The sequence below is a fragment of the Alligator mississippiensis genome, chromosome 4 (assembly GCF_030867095.1).
Source record: "Alligator mississippiensis isolate rAllMis1 chromosome 4, rAllMis1, whole genome shotgun sequence".
Classification (NCBI taxonomy): domain Eukaryota; kingdom Metazoa; phylum Chordata; order Crocodylia; family Alligatoridae; genus Alligator; species Alligator mississippiensis.
In genome coordinates, this window is record NC_081827.1 from 61,075,223 (window position 1) to 61,094,369 (window position 19,147).

General features: G+C 41.5%; 2 protein-coding genes across 8 annotated transcripts in view; one reads left to right on the forward strand and one right to left on the reverse strand.

Moving 5' to 3' along the window:
* The window catches only part of LOC109284452 (uncharacterized), a 75,492-nt gene extending 58,096 nt beyond the window's left edge, over nt 1-17,396 (forward strand). Inside the window, exons 7-8 of one of the 2 annotated variants that reach the window (XR_009461590.1) lie at nt 126-294; nt 2,169-2,620. Coding sequence is in view for 1 of the 2 variants with exons in the window: in XM_059726040.1 (XP_059582023.1) it covers nt 15,791-17,173 (1,383 nt within the window). In the remaining variant the exon portion in view is untranslated. Of the gene's footprint in view, nt 1-125; nt 295-2,168; nt 2,621-9,275; nt 9,324-15,705 lie in introns of those variants that run through there. The other variant, XM_059726040.1, reaches the window with a different exon arrangement.
* SLC38A4 (solute carrier family 38 member 4) overlaps nt 1-19,147 on the reverse strand; it is a 67,994-nt gene that overhangs the window by 21,974 nt on the left and 26,873 nt on the right. For 4 of the 6 annotated variants that reach the window (XM_019492851.2, XM_059726039.1, XM_019492862.2 and 1 more), the window contains 3 exons: nt 4,377-4,607; nt 2,648-2,738; nt 1,130-1,245 (listed from right to left, as the gene is read on the reverse strand). In XM_019492851.2, coding sequence (XP_019348396.1) covers nt 1,130-1,245; nt 2,648-2,738; nt 4,377-4,495 — 326 coding nt within the window. In that variant the 5' untranslated portion in view covers nt 4,496-4,607. Of the gene's footprint in view, nt 1-1,129; nt 1,246-2,647; nt 2,739-4,376; nt 4,608-6,097; nt 6,162-11,623; nt 11,687-19,147 lie in introns of those variants that run through there. The other 2 variants (XM_014601018.3, XM_014601016.3) reach the window with 2 other exon arrangements.

Genomic DNA, 19,147 nt, shown 5'->3' on the forward strand with positions numbered 1-19,147 from the left:
GCCCAATAGTACTGAGATAGATAGATAGATAGTTTTCTGGATTCAAGTTTAAAGTTCTTAAAAAGCTTTTTGAAGTTTCTCAGTACTAAAGTATTCATTTTAATAAGCACTTTTTACTTTTGCAGGTTCATTTGCTATCTCTAAGGTATTTAACCTCCTATTTGAAGGTGCTGAACTGGTAGCATTTGCATCCAAAATTAATTTTGAGGAATGATTCTACAGGCAAAAACAGGAAATGCCATTAACAACTTCAGCCTCAGCACAACATTTCAAAACAAGCTTTCTGAGTTTTTGGTATGTAACTTAAAAAAATTAAGGGAACAGGCACAGAAAAAGCCCTGCAAACTGATTTGAAGGTGTACTTGTCTTCAGCAATGTAAAATAATGGCTAATGCAGCATGCTAGGCCTTTTACTAAACAAAGAGGACTGAAGCCAATAACTGGATTATAAAACTAAAGCCACTTATTGAAGTGGAACAGTTCTTCAGAGTGTTCCCCCTCAACCTTGATAGGGTTGAACATAGATTAAAAACTGCATGCAGACATTTGCTGCTGTCTATCAAAACATATCCTGTATAGATACTGTATGTCATCGACATGCCACTGCTGTCATCTGTAGTAGCATATGGCTACAAATAGATTTGAAGGAGTGGTTAACATTGAGTCTCAATAAATCTGTAGCTGCTTTTTTATTCAAAACTGGCTTGAGCTGAAAATGTATTTCAGGTCTATACAACCAGTGGGTTTTCTGCCTCCATTTCTATATAGTGATTATATGGTTATAATTAAGTGCATAATGTATTGCTTTTGTGGAACTGCCTGTACTGAACTAGTGAGGCTGCTGCTGCTGTTATTTTAAGGGAAGTTAGCTGTCTTTCCAGTCTGGCATTTACAGGACAGTATGAATTCACACAATACAGTCTAACTCAAAACATAGGTGAAATTAGAGTTTTATCAGCATTAGACAGATTTTTACAATACAACTTAAATGTTTCCAATGATGGAGACTTTGCAGATATCTTTAACCACAGAATGTGTTCTTAAACATTTTTATTCAACCCCAGAAGCCTTGGCTTTGGCATCCTAATTATCTTCTGCTCAACCTTTGAACCCCCTTTCATTGACTTACACAAACAGTATAATTCCAGTGTTGGCCATGGCATATGACAGCCCTAAGATGCCGCTGCCCATGATGGCATTGCTCAAGTTAAACGTGGACATTCCAAAGGACGTAGTTCCTGGATGCTGTTGGAAACAACAAAAGAAAATAGCAATTAATTTGTGCTTTAATGATGGCAATGTAAAACTGCTATTTTCTTAGTTGCTGTTTTTAACCCTCCAGTGTCATTTTGAGTGATGTAGATAGTCTTCCCATGTGCTTGATCCTGAGAATGTTTACTGTCAGATGAATTCCCCTTCACTTCAAGTACTAGTCATAAGAATAAATGGTTGCAGCAGCAGCACCATTGCTCTTTTTATGTCCAAAGCAAGTGGAAAATGATATCCATAATAATGAATGAGATAAAAACTGCAAGTAATGTTTATAATTACTCAATAAAAATAACATTTTCAATTAACTGGCTTTTTTTTTTTTTGGCTTATAACAGCCTTAAATATAAACTTTGAATGAAGATAAGTATCAAGACACAACAGCAGAAAAAAACAGTGCTTCATGCTGCTTTACTAGTTAAGGAACTCCACTGATTTCAGCAGAGTCCTGGAATTATTAAATATTTATATTACCCTGAGGCCCAGAGCCCTTTATCAAGATAGCAGTATGCTGGGGACTGTAAAAAGCCAGATGCAGAAACAGTCCACCTTAAAGATGTTTTAGTCTAAGACCCTGATCCTGCAAATGCTTAGACACATTCTTAACTCTGCGCATGGGAGAATTTCCTAATAGCTCAAGGGATGGCCCATGATGCATAAAGTTAAATGTGTATTTGCATGACTGAAGCCTCTGATTTGTGTAAAGATGATCACATCTGGCCCCACTGCTTTAAGCAAGATGCATTAAAGTTTGGTTGTACGCTGAAATGTGACTCTAAGAAAGGAATGGTTGGGGCCCAGGTTTGTTTGCTCAATTTACAAGATTTTTCTCTAACTATTAAAAGTTTGAACTTTGGATTTAAACAATCAAGCTGGATTATTTTCTTGTCTTCCATCAGAAGTAACAGAGTTCCCATGGACCAAACACTATCCTCGGTAAAACATGTGCAAACTCGCTGATGGCTGACAGTTACAACTTCTGGGACAATGGGATTGCAAAGGTGGAGTTGAGGACAAATATGGAGAATATGGACAAAGGAATCTTTAAGGTTGAGAGTCCAAAAACATCTTTACTTGTAAATAGAGCAGGTTTCATTAAGAAATCATTTGTGTGTGTTAAACATGGAACCTCATCATATCATTTTTACAATCAGAGTAGAGACACGCATAGTACTTCTAGTGACACATGATGCTATACTATGCATAAAAACATATATAACGCTGCTTTTGAAAACAGAAGTAAACTGAATAGACAGAATATGCTTTAGAATAACACTTTTCAATATATCTTTCAAAATAACTTTTGCAGAGACTCAGCTAGACTATTTTTATTTCCCAATATTCATGTTTCTATTACTTAAACTAATAATAAACTTACATATTCTTCTTTATAGTCTTCCAATTTCTTTTTTTCCAGATATCCATTTGTAAGGAACTTCTGACTTTCTGCATAATCATTAGCAAACTGACTGAATACAAAGAAATTGCAAAATGAGAAAACAGTGACTAACTTTTTAATGCACTAGATGCTAATTTCCAATAAAATTAGTGGAAAGTGTTCTGCTGAAATAAGATTTTTGTTAAGAAATCCTTACTCAATATTTATTTAGCATTTCTTCAAACAAAACACCCCTGGAATCTTTGGAAATTTTGCTTAAGGAAGCACATGACTTAAACTGAATATGGTGCTTAGCATTTTGCTTAAGAATGAATGTTATATTTAGTTTTAGGAATATTTAAGCTACAGAAAAGGCTGTGGACCTGAATGCATCTCTTACCTTCTCTGTTCTTTCCTGCTTTCCCAGAATCTTACACCTTGGCACTTTTTTACTTACATTCTTTCATGCCTTGTTCCATTAAATCACTTGTATCTGGATTGCCTCCAGAGACCCCATCCAGCAAGCAATACAGGTCAGTCGCATCATACGCGCATTTAACTTGCGCAAATTCAACTATACGTGGGGTGGGAGGGGGGGCAGGGCTTGAGTCTGCACACAGCGCTGCCACGTAACTGGAGGCCCGGCCACCACCACGCTGCCAGCGGTGACTGCCTCTGCCTCCAAAACCTGGAGTGGTGGTTGGGTGGCATGCAGCCATCCCCACCACCACCCTGTGTTGCGCCGCTGCCGCCGGCCACACAGCTCTAAGTACGGCTCCGTGGCGGCGGTGGGAGGTTTTGGAGGCAGAGGCAGCCACCGCTACTTGAATTGCTGGCATGGTAATACGCGATTTTCGCCTTACATGCTGACTTTAGAACGTAACCCCCACGTAAGATGCGACTGACCTGTACTCGTTTCATTTCAAATCCATCCTTCAAATGCACTTTTGTCAACTTTCAACCAAACCTCAATTGCTTTTATTTATCCAAAATTGTTTGGATCTAGACCTGAAGTTTGACTTGGGTCACATTCTGGGGTCAATTAGAAACTACGATTTTCTTTTAAGTGTTAAACTGAATTCTGGAGCCAGGCATATCACCTAAAAACAATGGATAACATATTTAACTGTGGTTCCCAAAGTTATATTCCTAACTCTATATTTAAGCACCTGAAAAATGGGTTGATTTTTTTCACTGCTGATCAGTACCCACCACTGCCACTGATTTTTCCATGGGAGTTTTGCTTCAGAAAAACTCTTTTCAGTATAAAAAAACTCGATTCTTAATTGAATGCTTAATGGGGTCATTACTTTGTCTTGAACTTAGTTTTAAACTAGTTGTTTTTGAACTAAAAGACATGTGAACACATAATTGTAAACAAACAATTCCAAGTGAAAAAAAGTTATGTTTAGGTAAAAATATGGCTGCAATTGCCCGTTTTTAGATATTCACATTAATAAGGTGAACTGAACTATTATGAAATTGAACAGCATGTGTTCAGAGCCATGAGGTATAGAATCAAAACTGGCAAATGTCCCTACAAACCCTGCCAACGCATCTCATCATTGGACTATCCCAGCTATTCTAGCCAGACTGTTCTATTCCAGTCATGCCAAAGAATACAGTGATGGGGTAATACTCATGAAACCATTTTACTGATTTAAATGTCACCTAATAAGTCTCTGATTACTTCATTTTAGTCTTCCTATAAGAACATTTAAATGCATACCTGCTAATAGTAGCCTTTTCTGAATCTCCTGTTTCAGTGTAGCTGTCTTCGATGCTTTCTCCACTATTGCTTTCATCATCAAGTTCGATGTTGACTTTCTGCAGTTCCATGCGATCCATTTGAGCTGTCAGCACTTTCCAGCGCACACTCAAGCTTCTTCAGGGTAAACAGTACTGCACCTTCTGCTTAAAGGTTCCCTCCAGAATGTGTTGACTTTCAGAACACTCTGTTCTGCAAACAAAACACAAAAGGACTCATTAGTGTTTTCCTCAAATTAGACAAATGAGTGTGAATGACTAGTTTGTGTTTGTTCTTTGTAATAACATTAAGAGAGGAAACTGCTGCAGACTGAGAAAATTCTGGATAAATACAAGCACAATGCTCCTTTATATTGCCACTTTCCTCTCTGCTTGTCTCAAAATGGTAGGAAATCAGCAACCAATGATATATAAAAAGCTTCCAGCCTCCTTTAGGTTAATAAGATAGGGATGTGTGTATGTGTAATATGGTCAAATAATTAGCATAGAAGGTTATTCTGCATAATTATTAAAAGGCCCCCCTTTATCTAAGATTAAATACAACAGTATTGCATTTTTCTAAGCATCACAGTGGATGTTGCAATGAAGTGGCTTTTCTGAAGAATAATTTTTGAAACATTTATTGCTACTTAATTATTGCTACACATCGAGAAAGTAACAGGAAATGTATTTTACCCCCGCCCATCTGACTTTAAAATGCATTTATCAAAACTTCTAGAAAGGTACTTTTTTTTTTTTTTTACACATCTACGCAGTTTAACATCAAACTATTGATATAGTGGACTCTCATCACAGGGGGTCTCTAACTTTTTAAGCCATCTAAATAATCATCTAAAAATGGACCAACATAAAGTATAGAATTAAGAGAGATCTTACTTATTTTTATGAGGATTTGCCTTTACTGATTTATCTGCATCTACATTTTCTTAGATAATCCTAAATTACAGAATAACTTTTATAGCTGTTTCTTATCCCCATGTTTAATAATAAAACACTAGTACTATGCATTCATAGGGTACTTTTGAATTGCTCAGAGATTTTTCCAGGGTATTCCCATTTCACAGATAAGGAAACAAAATGAAGAAATTACTGGGCCAGGTATCCAGGTTGACTGGGCCAGAGTCATAAAGCTTGCTACCAACACCTGAGTATAGAGCTGCATACTTTAGACTTTTTACATTGTACCTCCCAGTACAGCACAGTAACTGGGTCTAGTACATAGGTCCTGAGTTGAACTATTTACTAGAAAAGTAAATATTGTATTCTTAACACTCCAGTTAAATGCACAGAAATGCTGCATAATAAAAATTGCATTTAAAAATGCAATGCAGCAAATAGTTTCTATTTTTTCTTCATTCTAGCTCCAACACTGCAATTACTCATTACAAACTCTCCAGGTTTTGCATTCCAGAACGTTTATCTGATTGCTGAAACTTTATTACTCTATGTTGTCATAAACATGCCATGCCCAAACTAATGTAGAGTCTCCAATTTATTTATAGCAACACAACATAACAGTTCTCCTACAGACCATGCAAATGTAAACTTTAAACACCAGCATGGGAAGCTAGGACTCGCCTTCTGTCAAAAACTACAGTAAATGACTTGATGTTTTCCTGGAAATAGTCTTGATATAACAACTAAAAGCTAAGGAATATCATGCTGTTTTATATAATTTCCTACCCGAGTTAGCTGCTGTTTATTCCTTTCTGCCACTTCTCCAGCACTGAAACTGAGACTGATTAATGAATCTGGCATTAGGTCAGAGAGAGTCAGGCAGGCTTGAATTCCAAGGGCCAGATTCTGTTTTCTCATTGAAGAAATTAAATAACTGGGTCCTTTCTGACACAAGGGCATATTCATTCATAGCAGTATCTCTAAAACCAGATATCTTCCCCTCTGGGAACCAGATTGACACAGGTTCCAAATGTTCATTTTTAATCTGTAGCTAAAAATTAGATGAATCAGACTAAGTGATCCAAAACTTCCCACCAAAACCTCTATAATAAGGAATCATAGAAAATTAGCATTGGAAGGGACCTCAGGAGGTCTAGTCCAACCCCCTGCTCAAAGCAAGATCATCCCTAAGAGAATCTCCATTGTGCACAATAAAAATGCTTGTTTCAAAAATCTTCTTCCAACAAGTATCATTTCAATGCATGTATTTTCTTAGCTGAAGGGTGAGGAAACGGTGTGGCAAAAATGTTGCCATGAATTAATTTACTGATGGATTAAGCTGAGAAAAATTCTGTGTGGTACTGGACAGCCTGTGCTATATATGGAAAAGAAGGAAGAAAGTGACAGAAATATGTCTTAGGACATGAGTACCAACACAAAATCTGAGCCAGCCTGTGTGCATATAGTCTGACTGTATTATAATTGTGTCCATGAATGTTTGCAGGATCAGGCCTTTGGTGTAGAACAGTGATTCTCAACCAAGGTACCATGGCATGCTGGGGTACCTGAAGACCCTTCCAAGGGTGCTACAGGGTGCCATGCAATGTTAGCACTGATAAGTGTGCAAACACAATTCAGAAGATAAACCCTGAGATTTCAAAATGCAACTAAAAAGCACAACTTGCTTTCACAAATTCATTTACTTTCTTGAATGTTAGCCAAATAAATCAAGAGTTTTGATAAAAATTCTCAACACTTAGCCAAAGGCTCCAAAAGAACACAAGCACATCATTCCTAATTATCTGGTCAATTTTAGAAGCCTCCTGCTACTTTCTTACTTGCTTAGACTCTGATTTTCTGCCCAGAATGCAGACTGAATTTCTGCCTGATATAAAAACAAACATACCTATAAATGCAAACCCATAAAAGCCATTCTGAGCTGCTGTGGTCTTCCTGAGTTCTTTGCAACAGAAGAATTACTCTCTATTATTCTTCCATAGTCAAAAAATGAGTGAAAAACTAAGAGCTGGCATTTTCTAAGGAGTCCATTGAGAGGAGCCTAGAGTCTCAATAGGTTGAGAACTACTGGTGTAGAACCACAATTGGTTTTATGTTCAAGTCCTGCAAGCACTTGCTAATGAGTGCAGTGGTTGACCAGGTAGCTCCATTGACCTTCATCAGCATCTAGAGCAGGAGTGGGCAATTATTTAGAGCTATGGGCCAGAAAGAGAGTTTTGATGAGCTGCTGTGGGCTGGGTCAGCAATTCATCCCCAACAACTCGCCAAAACTCCCTATGGGGCTTGGTAGGTAGGGAGCAGCGTGCAGGGGCAGGACAGATATTTTGTGCTCCCTGCGTGTCCTGCCCCATGCAGGGGAAGAAGGGTTGTATGGGGTGTGTGGAAGGGGCGTGTGTGCATGTGTGTGGGGAGCGGGGGGACTGTCTATAGCCTTCTGGGGGTGATAGGAGGGAGGGAGTGGTGGGGGATGTATGGCGGTGTGTGGAGAAAGCATATGCATGTGTGGGAGGGGGCTGCCTGGGAGCAAGCCAGGGGTGAGGGGAGGGAGGGCAAGGCAGGGTGTGCGTGCAGCAGAGCTCTCCTGTTTGGTGGCTGCCCCCAGTGCTCTGCATGGCTGTATTGTGCTTGCATCCACACCTGCTGGCCCCAGCCCCCACAGCCCCAGCCTGGGACTTGGCCAGCATGCAGCTTCTGGTGCGGCTATTCCCAGCATAGCTGCAGCCAGCTGCCGGGAGGTGAAAGGAGCACAGCAGCACCCGGCCGGCTGCAGCCACACCAGGAACAGCCCCACTGGAACCTGTGCGTGCTGGCTGTGGATCAGACAGGTGGGAAGCCTCAGCTGGGTGGTTCCTGCCAGCTCATGGAGCTCTGGCTTCAGGCCACCTTCCACCCACTCTGCCCACCTGCAGATGGCTGCTCATCACACCAGGTGGGTGGAGGAGGTAGAAGGCAGCTGGGAGCTAGATCTGAGCTTCATGCGCTGAACAGGAGCTGCCCAGCTAAAGCTTCCACCCCATGTGCCTGCCTGGCATGGCATGGCATGGCAGGAGCAGGAGCAGCAGTAGCAGCTGCAGCTGGAGGCAAGGGGAGCAGAATAGCTGTCAGGCTCGGCCCCAGCCAATATACAGCTTCCAGTGGAGCTGTTTCCAGTGTGGCTGCAGCCAGCCTGGTGCAGCTGTGCTTTCCTCATCTTCAGTGGGCACTCCTCTTCCTTCTCCTGCCCCTGTTGCATTTCCCTGGGCAGGCAGGTGGAGAGAAAGCTTTGGCCTGGCAGCTCCCACGGGAGGTGAGGGGAGTAGAGCAACATCTGGCCAGATAGAGCAGCACTGGGTACAGCTCCACCAGAAGCTGCATGCTGGCCAGGGCCCAGACTGGCAGGAGCACAGCGTGGGCTGCCCTGCAGGAGTGGGTGGGGCTCGGCTTCATGTGGAGCACCATGGGGACAGCTGCAGGCCAGATCCAGTCAGTTGGTGGGCTGGATTTGGCCTGCATGCTATATTTTGCCCACCCCAGATTTAGAGAACAAAGCCCTTAACTTTTTGAAATCCATTTCTCCTTGGCCCGTCTTGCAAACCCAAATATGAGACACTCTGGGCTTGTGAGAAGTCTCAGGTTTGGGGAAAACACTAACCCCAAGTTACTGAGGACATAGAATCATATAGAAGTAGGGTTAGAAGGGACCTCCACCGGTCATCTAGTCCAACCCCCTGCCTGATCATCACTATTCAAACTATCCTACACAAATACACTGTGTAATGTGCATAAGTACTCACAGGACCAGGCTTCAGTGAGAAGGACTTCATCTCTGCACAGTTATGTGAGTGCTTAGTTGAAAATTGTAGAGGAAAATATTGGAAATGACATTCTGAGTTCTCCTTACTCTGAGCTTTTGTTATGCTTACTGAAATCTTGTACTTTATTTTACATTATACAATCTATTTTACAGAAACCATCCCAGAAGGAGATACTAGAAGTCAGTACTCCCCCATCCCAGGTAAGTGCAAGTCTATAGTCATGCTTCCTCTTGCACTTTCTCTAGCTCAGGGGTTGGCAACTTTTAACCACAACACCCTACAGCTTGAGACACAACAGTGCTATGGACCTCCATTCCCTCTGGCCCATCTCTGTACTCTCTCATCCCCATAACACAGACTCAGCCAAAATATATGCTGCTGACAGGCATGGTGAGTGAACATTTTGAGCAGCTGATTTAGCAGCAACAGTGACCAGAGGCTGCAGTGTGGAGGAGAGCAGCCCTTCAGCCAGAACAGGAATGCTGGAACAGTTGGAATCAATGCAACCACAGTAAAAAACAGAACATGGAACATGGGCCAAATCAGGAAGCTGATGGTTGCTGATTGGCCCTGCTCTAGCATAATACATCTTTAGTTCTTCGCTGCCCAATCATGGTTTCAGCTGTGTGATGGAATATTCCCCTCCATCTACCTCTAGACTAGTCTTTTGGAAAATTTAGGTTTGAATCCTCTCTTGATTTATAATGGAATTGATCCTGGAATTTCTACTTCCTGGGCAAGTATGCTAACCCTAGATTTTTTTAAACTAAAGAAAAGATCTCAATTTCCATCTCCTCTTTTAGACATGCTTTAAAAGAAAATGGTGGCTGCAGCTGCATTTTATGTGAAGCCCAATGCTGTTGGTTGAATATTAGATGTATTTGACAATCTCTGCTAGATTAAGCCCTTCAAGCAATTTAGGGAGAGGAATACTTAGTTCCTGCATGTGAGGCAGGCTTAGGCATGGGCTAGCTGCTGAGCTGCTTAGTCTTGTCAAGATCGGGGCAGTTCTAGTCAGGTGCAGAGGAACAACTCAAGATGCCTGAGAAATTTCATCAAATTGAAGAGTGAAAGCATCTTTGGAGCTTAGGTACTTCTGTTATTAGGTAGCAGGTGAGTGAGGATTTTGGGGATCACAATTTTGGATTAGGCAGGCTAAGACTTTCAAAGCTTCAAGGCTAATGCTTTCAAGACACGCAAATGCTTTCAAGGCTCCATTTTCAGAACTTCCATCTTTCTTTTTGCCCTTTTAGGATTTTGCTAATCTCTTTTCTTTTACAAAGTCCTATTAAAAGTGCAAACACAAATAGGGTAGGACTCTGAATTCTGTATACAGCTCCTTTCTCTTAATTATGATTGCTGCCATTTCATCCTTAGGCTTACATGTAAGATAAAGTCCATTAGATCATGAGTGACTGGTGCCTCCTGAATCTGGGGGGGCACCTGCAGAACCTGCCGACAGCCACGGCCCTGTCAGGGGTGCACCAGCCCTGCCGACGGCACCAGTGTTGGCTGTCGGGGGGGGGGGAGGGGCATCGGCCTCATCAGGGCACCCCTGTGCATCCCCTACCAGTTGCCTATGCATTAGATTAATTATTTCCTTTAAATTCAGCTACACCATGCCTTCCTTTATGCTTCCTCCAGTGGCATTTAATTGTAAGGAAAGGATTTTTTTTCTTTTTGTATACCAGCATTAACATGGAAACACTGGATGTAAAAAAGACTTCTTTCTGCTTCTGGAGACATTATGCATCCTAATGAAGTACCATTTTTCTCAAATTGTCTTGTTCATCTACTCTGCCTTAGAGCAGAATATACTTTTCTAAAATGTTTTCAGAAAATGTATTTAGTTAAATTCGATATGAGTTTTGGTTTATCAGACAAGCAAATAAAACAAGATAAAACTAACTTACATTTTATGCATTTTACAATGTATAAGGTGACTTGCCCCATCAATCTGCTTTAGCAGATTTTCTAATTTCTAAGTCTCCAGGGCAGTCAATTTAAAGAACTAACGTTTCTACTGCAGTTTGAAAGAAGAAGCCCTAATTGTGATATTTAGGGAAATCAACAACTAAAATGCACAACTTGCTTTCACAAATTCATTTACTTTCTTGAATGTTAGCCAAATAAATCAAGAGTTTTGATAAAAATTCTCAACAGTTAGCCAAAAGCTCCAAAAGAACACAAGCATATCATCCTAATTATCTGGTCAATTTTAGAAACTTCCTGCTGCTTTCTTACTTGCTTAGACTTTGATTTTCTGCCCAGAACACAGACTGAATTTCTGCCTGATATAAAAACAAACATACCTATGAATGCAAATTACAACTATAGCCAATCTTAACTGCCAGTCTTTCACATTTCGTTTACCTGTACTAATGAATGAAGAACACTTTCCCAAGGTTATTGTCCTAATTTTTCAGCTCAAACATATATTAAGTAGAAGAAGAATAAGATAAAACTAGTAAGTTTTGCAAAGATACATTTTTAAGTTTACCTCCAGGTCAAACAGGTAATCTTGCTTTCTTTCTAAGCAGAAAGTATCTTTTAGGAATTGCACCTGTAACAGAAAGTGTGCTCATATGAGACTTTCTGGAGCTGGAGAATGATTTAAAGACAAATGGGAGTGTATCAGATGAACCAATCAACAGCAACTACACCCCAACACCTCCCTTTGACAAACTTGCGTCAGATCTTAAAAAAAAAAAGAAAAAAAAAAAAAAGAAAAAAAACCCGAAAAAAACAGGTAAATCAGTTTACTGGTGAAAAGTGAGGGCAAACTTCAGAGTCACCAGAGCTATTTTTTTTCTAAGCTTAGCACTATTACAAAACACACAAGTGCAGACAGTTTTGCCTAGACCTGTGTCATTCAGTCAGGATGATTTTTGCTAATTTTGATTTTCAAGAGATAAAGAATTTGAAAACTTTGTTTATTATCATCCTCACACTTATGGTAACACAAAAGCACTAATCATGAACTTGCAGCCTGAAGGTCTTATTTCTGCCATTGACTTTAGCTGCAGCAATCTCTACCCAGACAGGATGGTGACATTGGCATGTGCTATTAGACATACTGGATGGCCTGTCTGTGACTTAAATTTCCCTGTCTAAAAAAATGATGGCATATACTGTAATTACTTACTGCAAGGGGCTGTTGAAAAGATTCAGTCTACTATTTCTAATGAACTATATATGGCATGTGGTAAATATTACTCAATTGAAATGTATCCTTATGAAGAAGTTTATATTTTTGATACCGCAGTTATGCACCTTGGCTAAGTACAGGCAGTCAAAAAGCCCAAGGCTGAATCGATTCAGTGTGTAGATTGAACCAATAAGCAAGTGAACAGAAATTCACTTTTAAAACAGGAAAGGCAGCCAGACCCCTGCAGTGGCCCATACCAGCAGCTGGGTGGCGAAAGAGCATGTCTCCCAGTCCACCAGCCACTGATAAGAGAAGGGAAGGAAACTGCAAGGGCCCTGGAAGGTTTTTCCTCCCTCCCTGCTTGAGGGGAGAGGGTAAGTATGGCAAGCACTTGGCTCAGCCCAGCCGGCTGAGTATGTGAAGGGGGTGTTTAAATTTCCACCCTGGCCTGCACAGACCCCAGCTGGGATCTGCCTGGCATGGGGTGGGAGGTTGGCATAGGCAACTGGTATGGGGAGTATGGGGGAGGGGGCGGCACACTCCCTCTGAGATTGGTCCCTGACTCAGTGCTGCTAAGGACAGGGCAGATTTTTTGCCGTGCAGGCCAGCGGCATGTTGTGGGGCGGCTCGCGGTTCTAAGCCGTGGTGCAGAAATATAGGAGTGGATATGGGGCTTTTGGCCTGTCCCTGGGACCACCTACAAATTGTGCACCACATGAGACTCGGGAGGCACCAGTCACGCCTGGAGGTTGGGGGGGACGGGGATAAGCCCTCAGACGCTTCCCCCCCATCTCCGCTTGGGCAGGGAGGGGGACAAAAGCCTCTGAGGGATTCCTTCCTCCCTTTCTCCCCACTAGGCCGACCCCGGCTGGGGTCTGGTGCTAGGGTTCCCCCCCAAACCCCCAACCTTCTCTGCCAGCCAGAGCAGTGATATTGCTCTGCCCAGGGGGCAGAAGGGTGGGGCAGACACTACTCTGCTGGAGCAGATGGCACAGCACAGCCAGGGCTGCAAAGCACCCTGGGATGCTGGGGGACTGAGTTAACTTGAACTGGGAGGAGATCTAGGACAGAAGTTCCATAAACCAGCTTGACCTAAATCAGTTAAGTTTGATACTACATCCAACAAAGTTTATCTTAAACTGGTTTTGGCCATTTTGAAAGCAATTTATGTGCACTGAACTTCTGTTTTGTTACAGGTTTCAACTAGTTTCTGATCACTTAATCCAGTTTATGTGTAACTTCTGTCCCTAGCCCTTCAGAGTTGAGTCCCTTTTTGTCAATTAAATACTTCTTTAAAAAACTTGTGGTGATCAACACATGGACTGCATGATTGAGATGAGTGCAAGCAAAGTAATTAAAATATTATATTAACATTTTATGTATTATTTCAATATTATTTCACTTTACCATGAATAAAATTGTCTGGCAATGGATGTAAATCCACTCACTCATATTTAGAGCTGGGTAGGAATTTTTTTCAGCAAAATACTTTTTTTGCCAAAAAGTAATGATTCATCAAAGCTAAACCATTGTTGGAACCATTATTAATTCCAATGTAAATTTCATCAGGTGTCTCAGGTGCAGGATGACACTTCCAATCACAATCTACCCAACCCAGAAAAACCTAGTGGTTGAGGCACTGCACCTAAACAGGCAATGCATGGACTTGAACTGGGTTTCTAACAGCCTGTGTTGGCTTTGCCACTTAACTACTGTACTCTGAAAGGGTGCTTGTGTGTGGATGTGAGCCTTTTTGTGGCACTTTATGAAAAAAATTCAAAATACCTGAACCTGAGTCTTGTCATAGTGTTGAATTAAATATTTTACAAAATTGAATTCTTATTTTTTTTCAGTGCCATTTATAGTTGATCACATTTTCAGGGGTGAGATCTGAGTCATACAAATAAAAAACACATTGAACACCTGTCTGAAACAGATGGGTGTTTTAAAATTTAAATAGGCCCCATTCACTGATTTGCTGCAAAATATTATACCTACTATTGCTAGAAGTAAGGCCTAAGGTTATGGTAACTGAAAGGAAAAAAGCAACCCCTATTTTTCAGTTTGCTTGCTTAGTACGCTTGACAGATCTCTGGGCACAGTCAGTTTCATCATTTGCCCTCGTGTTTGTGTGGCTGTCTCAGTGAGCAACAGGGGAGAGAAAAACATTTTTTAAACAAATGGAAATGTGATTGAAAACCATAAAAAAAACGGCAGGGGGATTAAGGCAGAGATGTAGTAACAAATTAGCAGCAGCTGTAAAAATTTTTCATATTTGGAACCTGATTTGAACAACAGAAACAAACAAAAATATGAAGATTAGCTTTCATTTACCTTTCAAATACCAAGAATGTGAGTTTACCGTTTAGCAATGTGCTGCAATCTCCTATTTGTAGCCAAATTAGAAGGACTTAGAAGAATGACTCTTGGCCATGGTAGGGTTGGCCTGCCTGATTAAAAAGCCTATTTCCATTTCATAGAGCTACTGAAACAAACAAAGTAAACAGCAAACAGCAAAGTGCCCCAGGGGAAAAACAGGAGCAATGGTCATAAACTCCTAGAAGAAGGTTTCAGACTGGATATAAGGAAAAACTTCTTCATGGTTCACGTGTCCAGACTCTGGAATAGAGTCCCAGTGGCGGTGGTGCAGGTGCCTACCCTGGTGATCTTCAAAAGTAGACTGGATGCACACCTTGCTGGAGTTATTCAATCCCAGCAGTCTTTCCTGCCCAGAGCAGGGGAACTGGGCACGATGATCTCATGAGGCCCCTTCTAACCCTAAACTTCTGTGAATCTTTAACAGCTTCTGGGTACTTAAATAACACTCCAAATCCAGGAGCTAACGTGCTAATTCAGGAAAAACCAGTCTGCCAGATAGTCCTGATACTTGCATTCCAAATGACTTTAACAGTTCTTACCTGGTGGGAGGGACAGGAGTAGATCCACAAACAAGGGAAGGGTAGGACTGGGAATCCCAACTTTTTTTGCAGGCATGTCACAAATTAGCCCCACACCCTCACCAAGTGTCACTCTGATCCCCTACCCCTGCTTGAAAAGCTGCTCTGGATTTTGTGCCCCTGCCCAGTTTCCTGCTTTTTCTTCTGCCTGATCTTATCTGCTCCTATGCTACCTGTCCCTTCCCTGATCTGCCACATACAGAAGCTACCTGTGCCAGTTTGCCCACCCCTTGGCTAAGAGATGGCTGTGGGAGACCTATTCATGCTTATCCAGAGTATCAAATCATTTCCACCGAGATTACAAGAAAAACTACAGACCTTGATCCCCCCACTACCTAACCCAGGGACTTTTTACATGCTCCCTAAAATCCACAAACAAGGGAACCCTGGCAGACCTATCATATCCAACCATGGGACCCTAACTGAAGAAATATCAGGTTTTGTTGAATCCATCCTAAAACCGCTTGTCACCCACAGAGCAAGTTTTGTCCAAGACACCACAGACTTGCTATGGAAACTTAAAAACATAGACCACCTTCCCAGCAACACACTCCTAGCCACCATGGACGTTACCAGCCTATACACCAACATCCCACACCAGGATGGCATCCATGCCTGCCTTGCATATCTACAGGAACAAGATTACAACCCAGAATACAGACCCAAAGATATCACTGACCTTATACACTTCACCCTCACACACAACAATTTCACTTTTAATAATCAACACTTCCTCCAGACGATGGGAACAGCTATGGGCACTAAAATGGCCCCACAGTATGCCAACCTTTTTATGAGCCACCTGGAAGAAGACTTCCTCAAGAACTGCACCATCAAACCCTTGCTGTACTTACGATATATCGATGACATCTTCATCATTTGGAGTGAGAACCAGGAATCTCTAATTGAGTTCCACCAGAAATTCAACAGTCACCATCCCTCCATCCGACTTTCTTTAGAATACTCCAGCACCAACATCCCCTTTTTAGACACGATGATCAGTATCCAGAAGGGTAAAATACAGACCACAGTATACAAGAAACCCACAGACCAACACACATATCTGCACAAAACCAGCAATCACCCGAAACACACCAAAAAAGCTGTGATATACAGCCAAGCCATCAGATACCACCGCATCTGTACTGAAGAGAACACCCGGGATTGCCACCTCACCAATCTTAAAAAGGCTTTCACCCAGCAAGGACACTCCTCCAGAGAGGTAGATCACACATTTGAAAGAGCCACCTGGATACCACGTGAAGAACTGCTGCAGTACAGAAGAAAAACACCCACAAATCGCACACCGCTGGTTATGACCTATCACCCATCCCTTGAACCTATACGGAAAATCCTCAAAAAATTGCAACCCATATTAGAAAAAGACCCTGTTCTTAAAAAAATCTTCCCAGAGCCACCCATCCTAGCCTTCAGACAAGCACCGAACCTCGCCAACCTCATCACAAGAAGCAAACTTCCTCAGCCCCAGAACACACCAAAAGGATCCAGACCGTGCCATGACAAGAAATGCAAAACCTGCCCCCACATCTCCACCATCTCCACTATTACTACACCCCACAACAGAGCCATCAGCATCCCAGGATCTTACAGCTGCACCTCCAGGAATGTAGTATACCTCATCCAATGCACCAAATGCCCTGATGGAAGATATGTAGGAGAGACCAGACAACAACTGCGCACCAGAATGAACGCACACCGGAAATCCATGAAAGACAGAAACACCCAATTACCGGTGGGGGCACATTTCTCACAGGAGGGCCACTCTCTCTCCAATCTCTCAGTCCTGATCCTCAAGGGAAATTTACACAACACATCCCAGAGACGAGCCTATGAGCTCCATTTCATCAACCTGCTGGATACTAGAGATCAGGGACTAAACACAGACATTGGACTTTTGATACATTACAATCTGCCTGGCAACTGACTCCCCAGCCCAGCCGAGCCCCTGGCTTCTTTACTTTTCATTCCATCCAGGATGAGCACGCAGCAACTGCTGCAGCGTCCTTAGCCTGACGAAGGGTTTTTGAACCCGAAAGCTTGCTTAAGAACTATTCTCCAACCATTTGGGTTGGTCTAATAAAAGATATCAAATTCACCCAAGGAACCTTGTCTGCCTATATCCTTAGACCAACACGGCTACAACCTAAACCCCTTCTACAGTTCCAGGTATTTGTTCAAATAAGGTCTGTTTTACAATTAGTTTAACATACATTATATTAGCTAGTGTCAGTTGCTAGGTAGAATTTGACACTGCCTTGGGAGTGTGTATAACTTTGATGAGGTGAATATTGTGCATTTTCTCATCAGACTTAAGCAGTATTTGAAACAGAGAACAGAAGGCAAAATGCCTCCCATACATTCACGGGCTACCCAATGCAAAGAATGACACTTAGCTGCCCCTCACACTAAAACATAGCAGGTGGTTTAAGACAGAAAATGGTTGATCAAAATTTGCTTTGATTACTGAAGTACTGATAATGTTGGTAGACTGTTGTAGTTTGAACTACAGTGATCCTAAAGAGGCTGGAGATGCTTTTGTCTAAGTGGCAAGCCACATTTTTACTCTGTTTTCTGTGAATATTTTAGTTCTTTATTGCTAAATGTTTGCTTATTTTAACATTTTCATTTTTACTGTTTTTCACAAGATAGGCCACTCTTACCTGTAGGCTTTTTATTTTTCCCTTTTTAAATTTGATTACAGTGAGCCCATTTGGGTCCAGCTGTTGCCCTTTTTGCTCACAGAAGACCTCCTTGCTACAAAAGCATTACTTGTGTAAGACAATGGAATCTGACTCAGACTGATGATGACACATCAATTACTTTAAGAAAAGTACCATTTTGATAAATGCTCAGCTCCAAATTCTATGGCTCTTCCTCTGTCACTGAAGCCAGAGGAGTTTTTTTTTGGAGTAAAGACTACAGAACTGGCTTTCCATTTCTATCTAGTGTCCAAGCTAGAAAGAAGAGTGAAGCATACTCTAATAACTGTTCACTGGTGCTGAAGAAGGTGATCAGATCACTATCAATCACATGGGTATCACTGAACATCCTGGATCCAAAGCACTAGAGCCATACTCACACATTGGACTTAAACCAAACTTGAAAAAGGATTAGAATACATTTCCCGTAGATATTGTTTCAGTTCTAGACACATCTCATTCCACATTTAATGCTAAGCAATGCATAAGGGGGCCAAATCTTTTATTCCTTATTTCATGGAGTTTAATATCAGAAGAAACATGATTTCTTGCTGGGATCTTTTATTTTGATCTTCTGTATGGTCTAAGACCTTAGTTTTCTCTCTCATTACTTTATATTGAAGCATATAACCATAGGCACTGAATCCAGGGGTGCTCCAGGGCTCAAGCACCCACTGAAAAAAACTAGTGAATGCTCAGCACCCATGAGCCATTTTGGGTCACCTGGGTTGAAGTAATGTGCTGCCTCTTCTGGCCATGCGTGGGGCTCAATGTGGGAATGCAAAAGAAAAAGCACCCACTGGCAAAAACCAAAGTTGGTGCCTATGCCCGTGACACTTGTTAAGACAAAGCATTTCAGTTTTCAGGACATTAAAGTATTTTGAGTCAGAAAGCCTGTAACATCATGAAGAAAATGCAACAACATTTTCACGTTAAAAAATAGTAGATCCTTTCTACTTTGACCTTCATTATACCCTGCAACTGTGAAAAGCCATAGAAGAAAAGCATTAAAAAACAAAAATGATACCAAAAAAGAGAGAGAGAGAGAAAAAAAAAAACCTTATTAACTGAGGAATGCCTACCACCGGTGATCTAAACTTTGGGGCTAGGGACGAAAGTTACACATAAACTCATTTAAGTGATCAGAAACTGGTTTAAACCTGTAACAGAACAGATATTCAGTGCACATAAACCAGTTT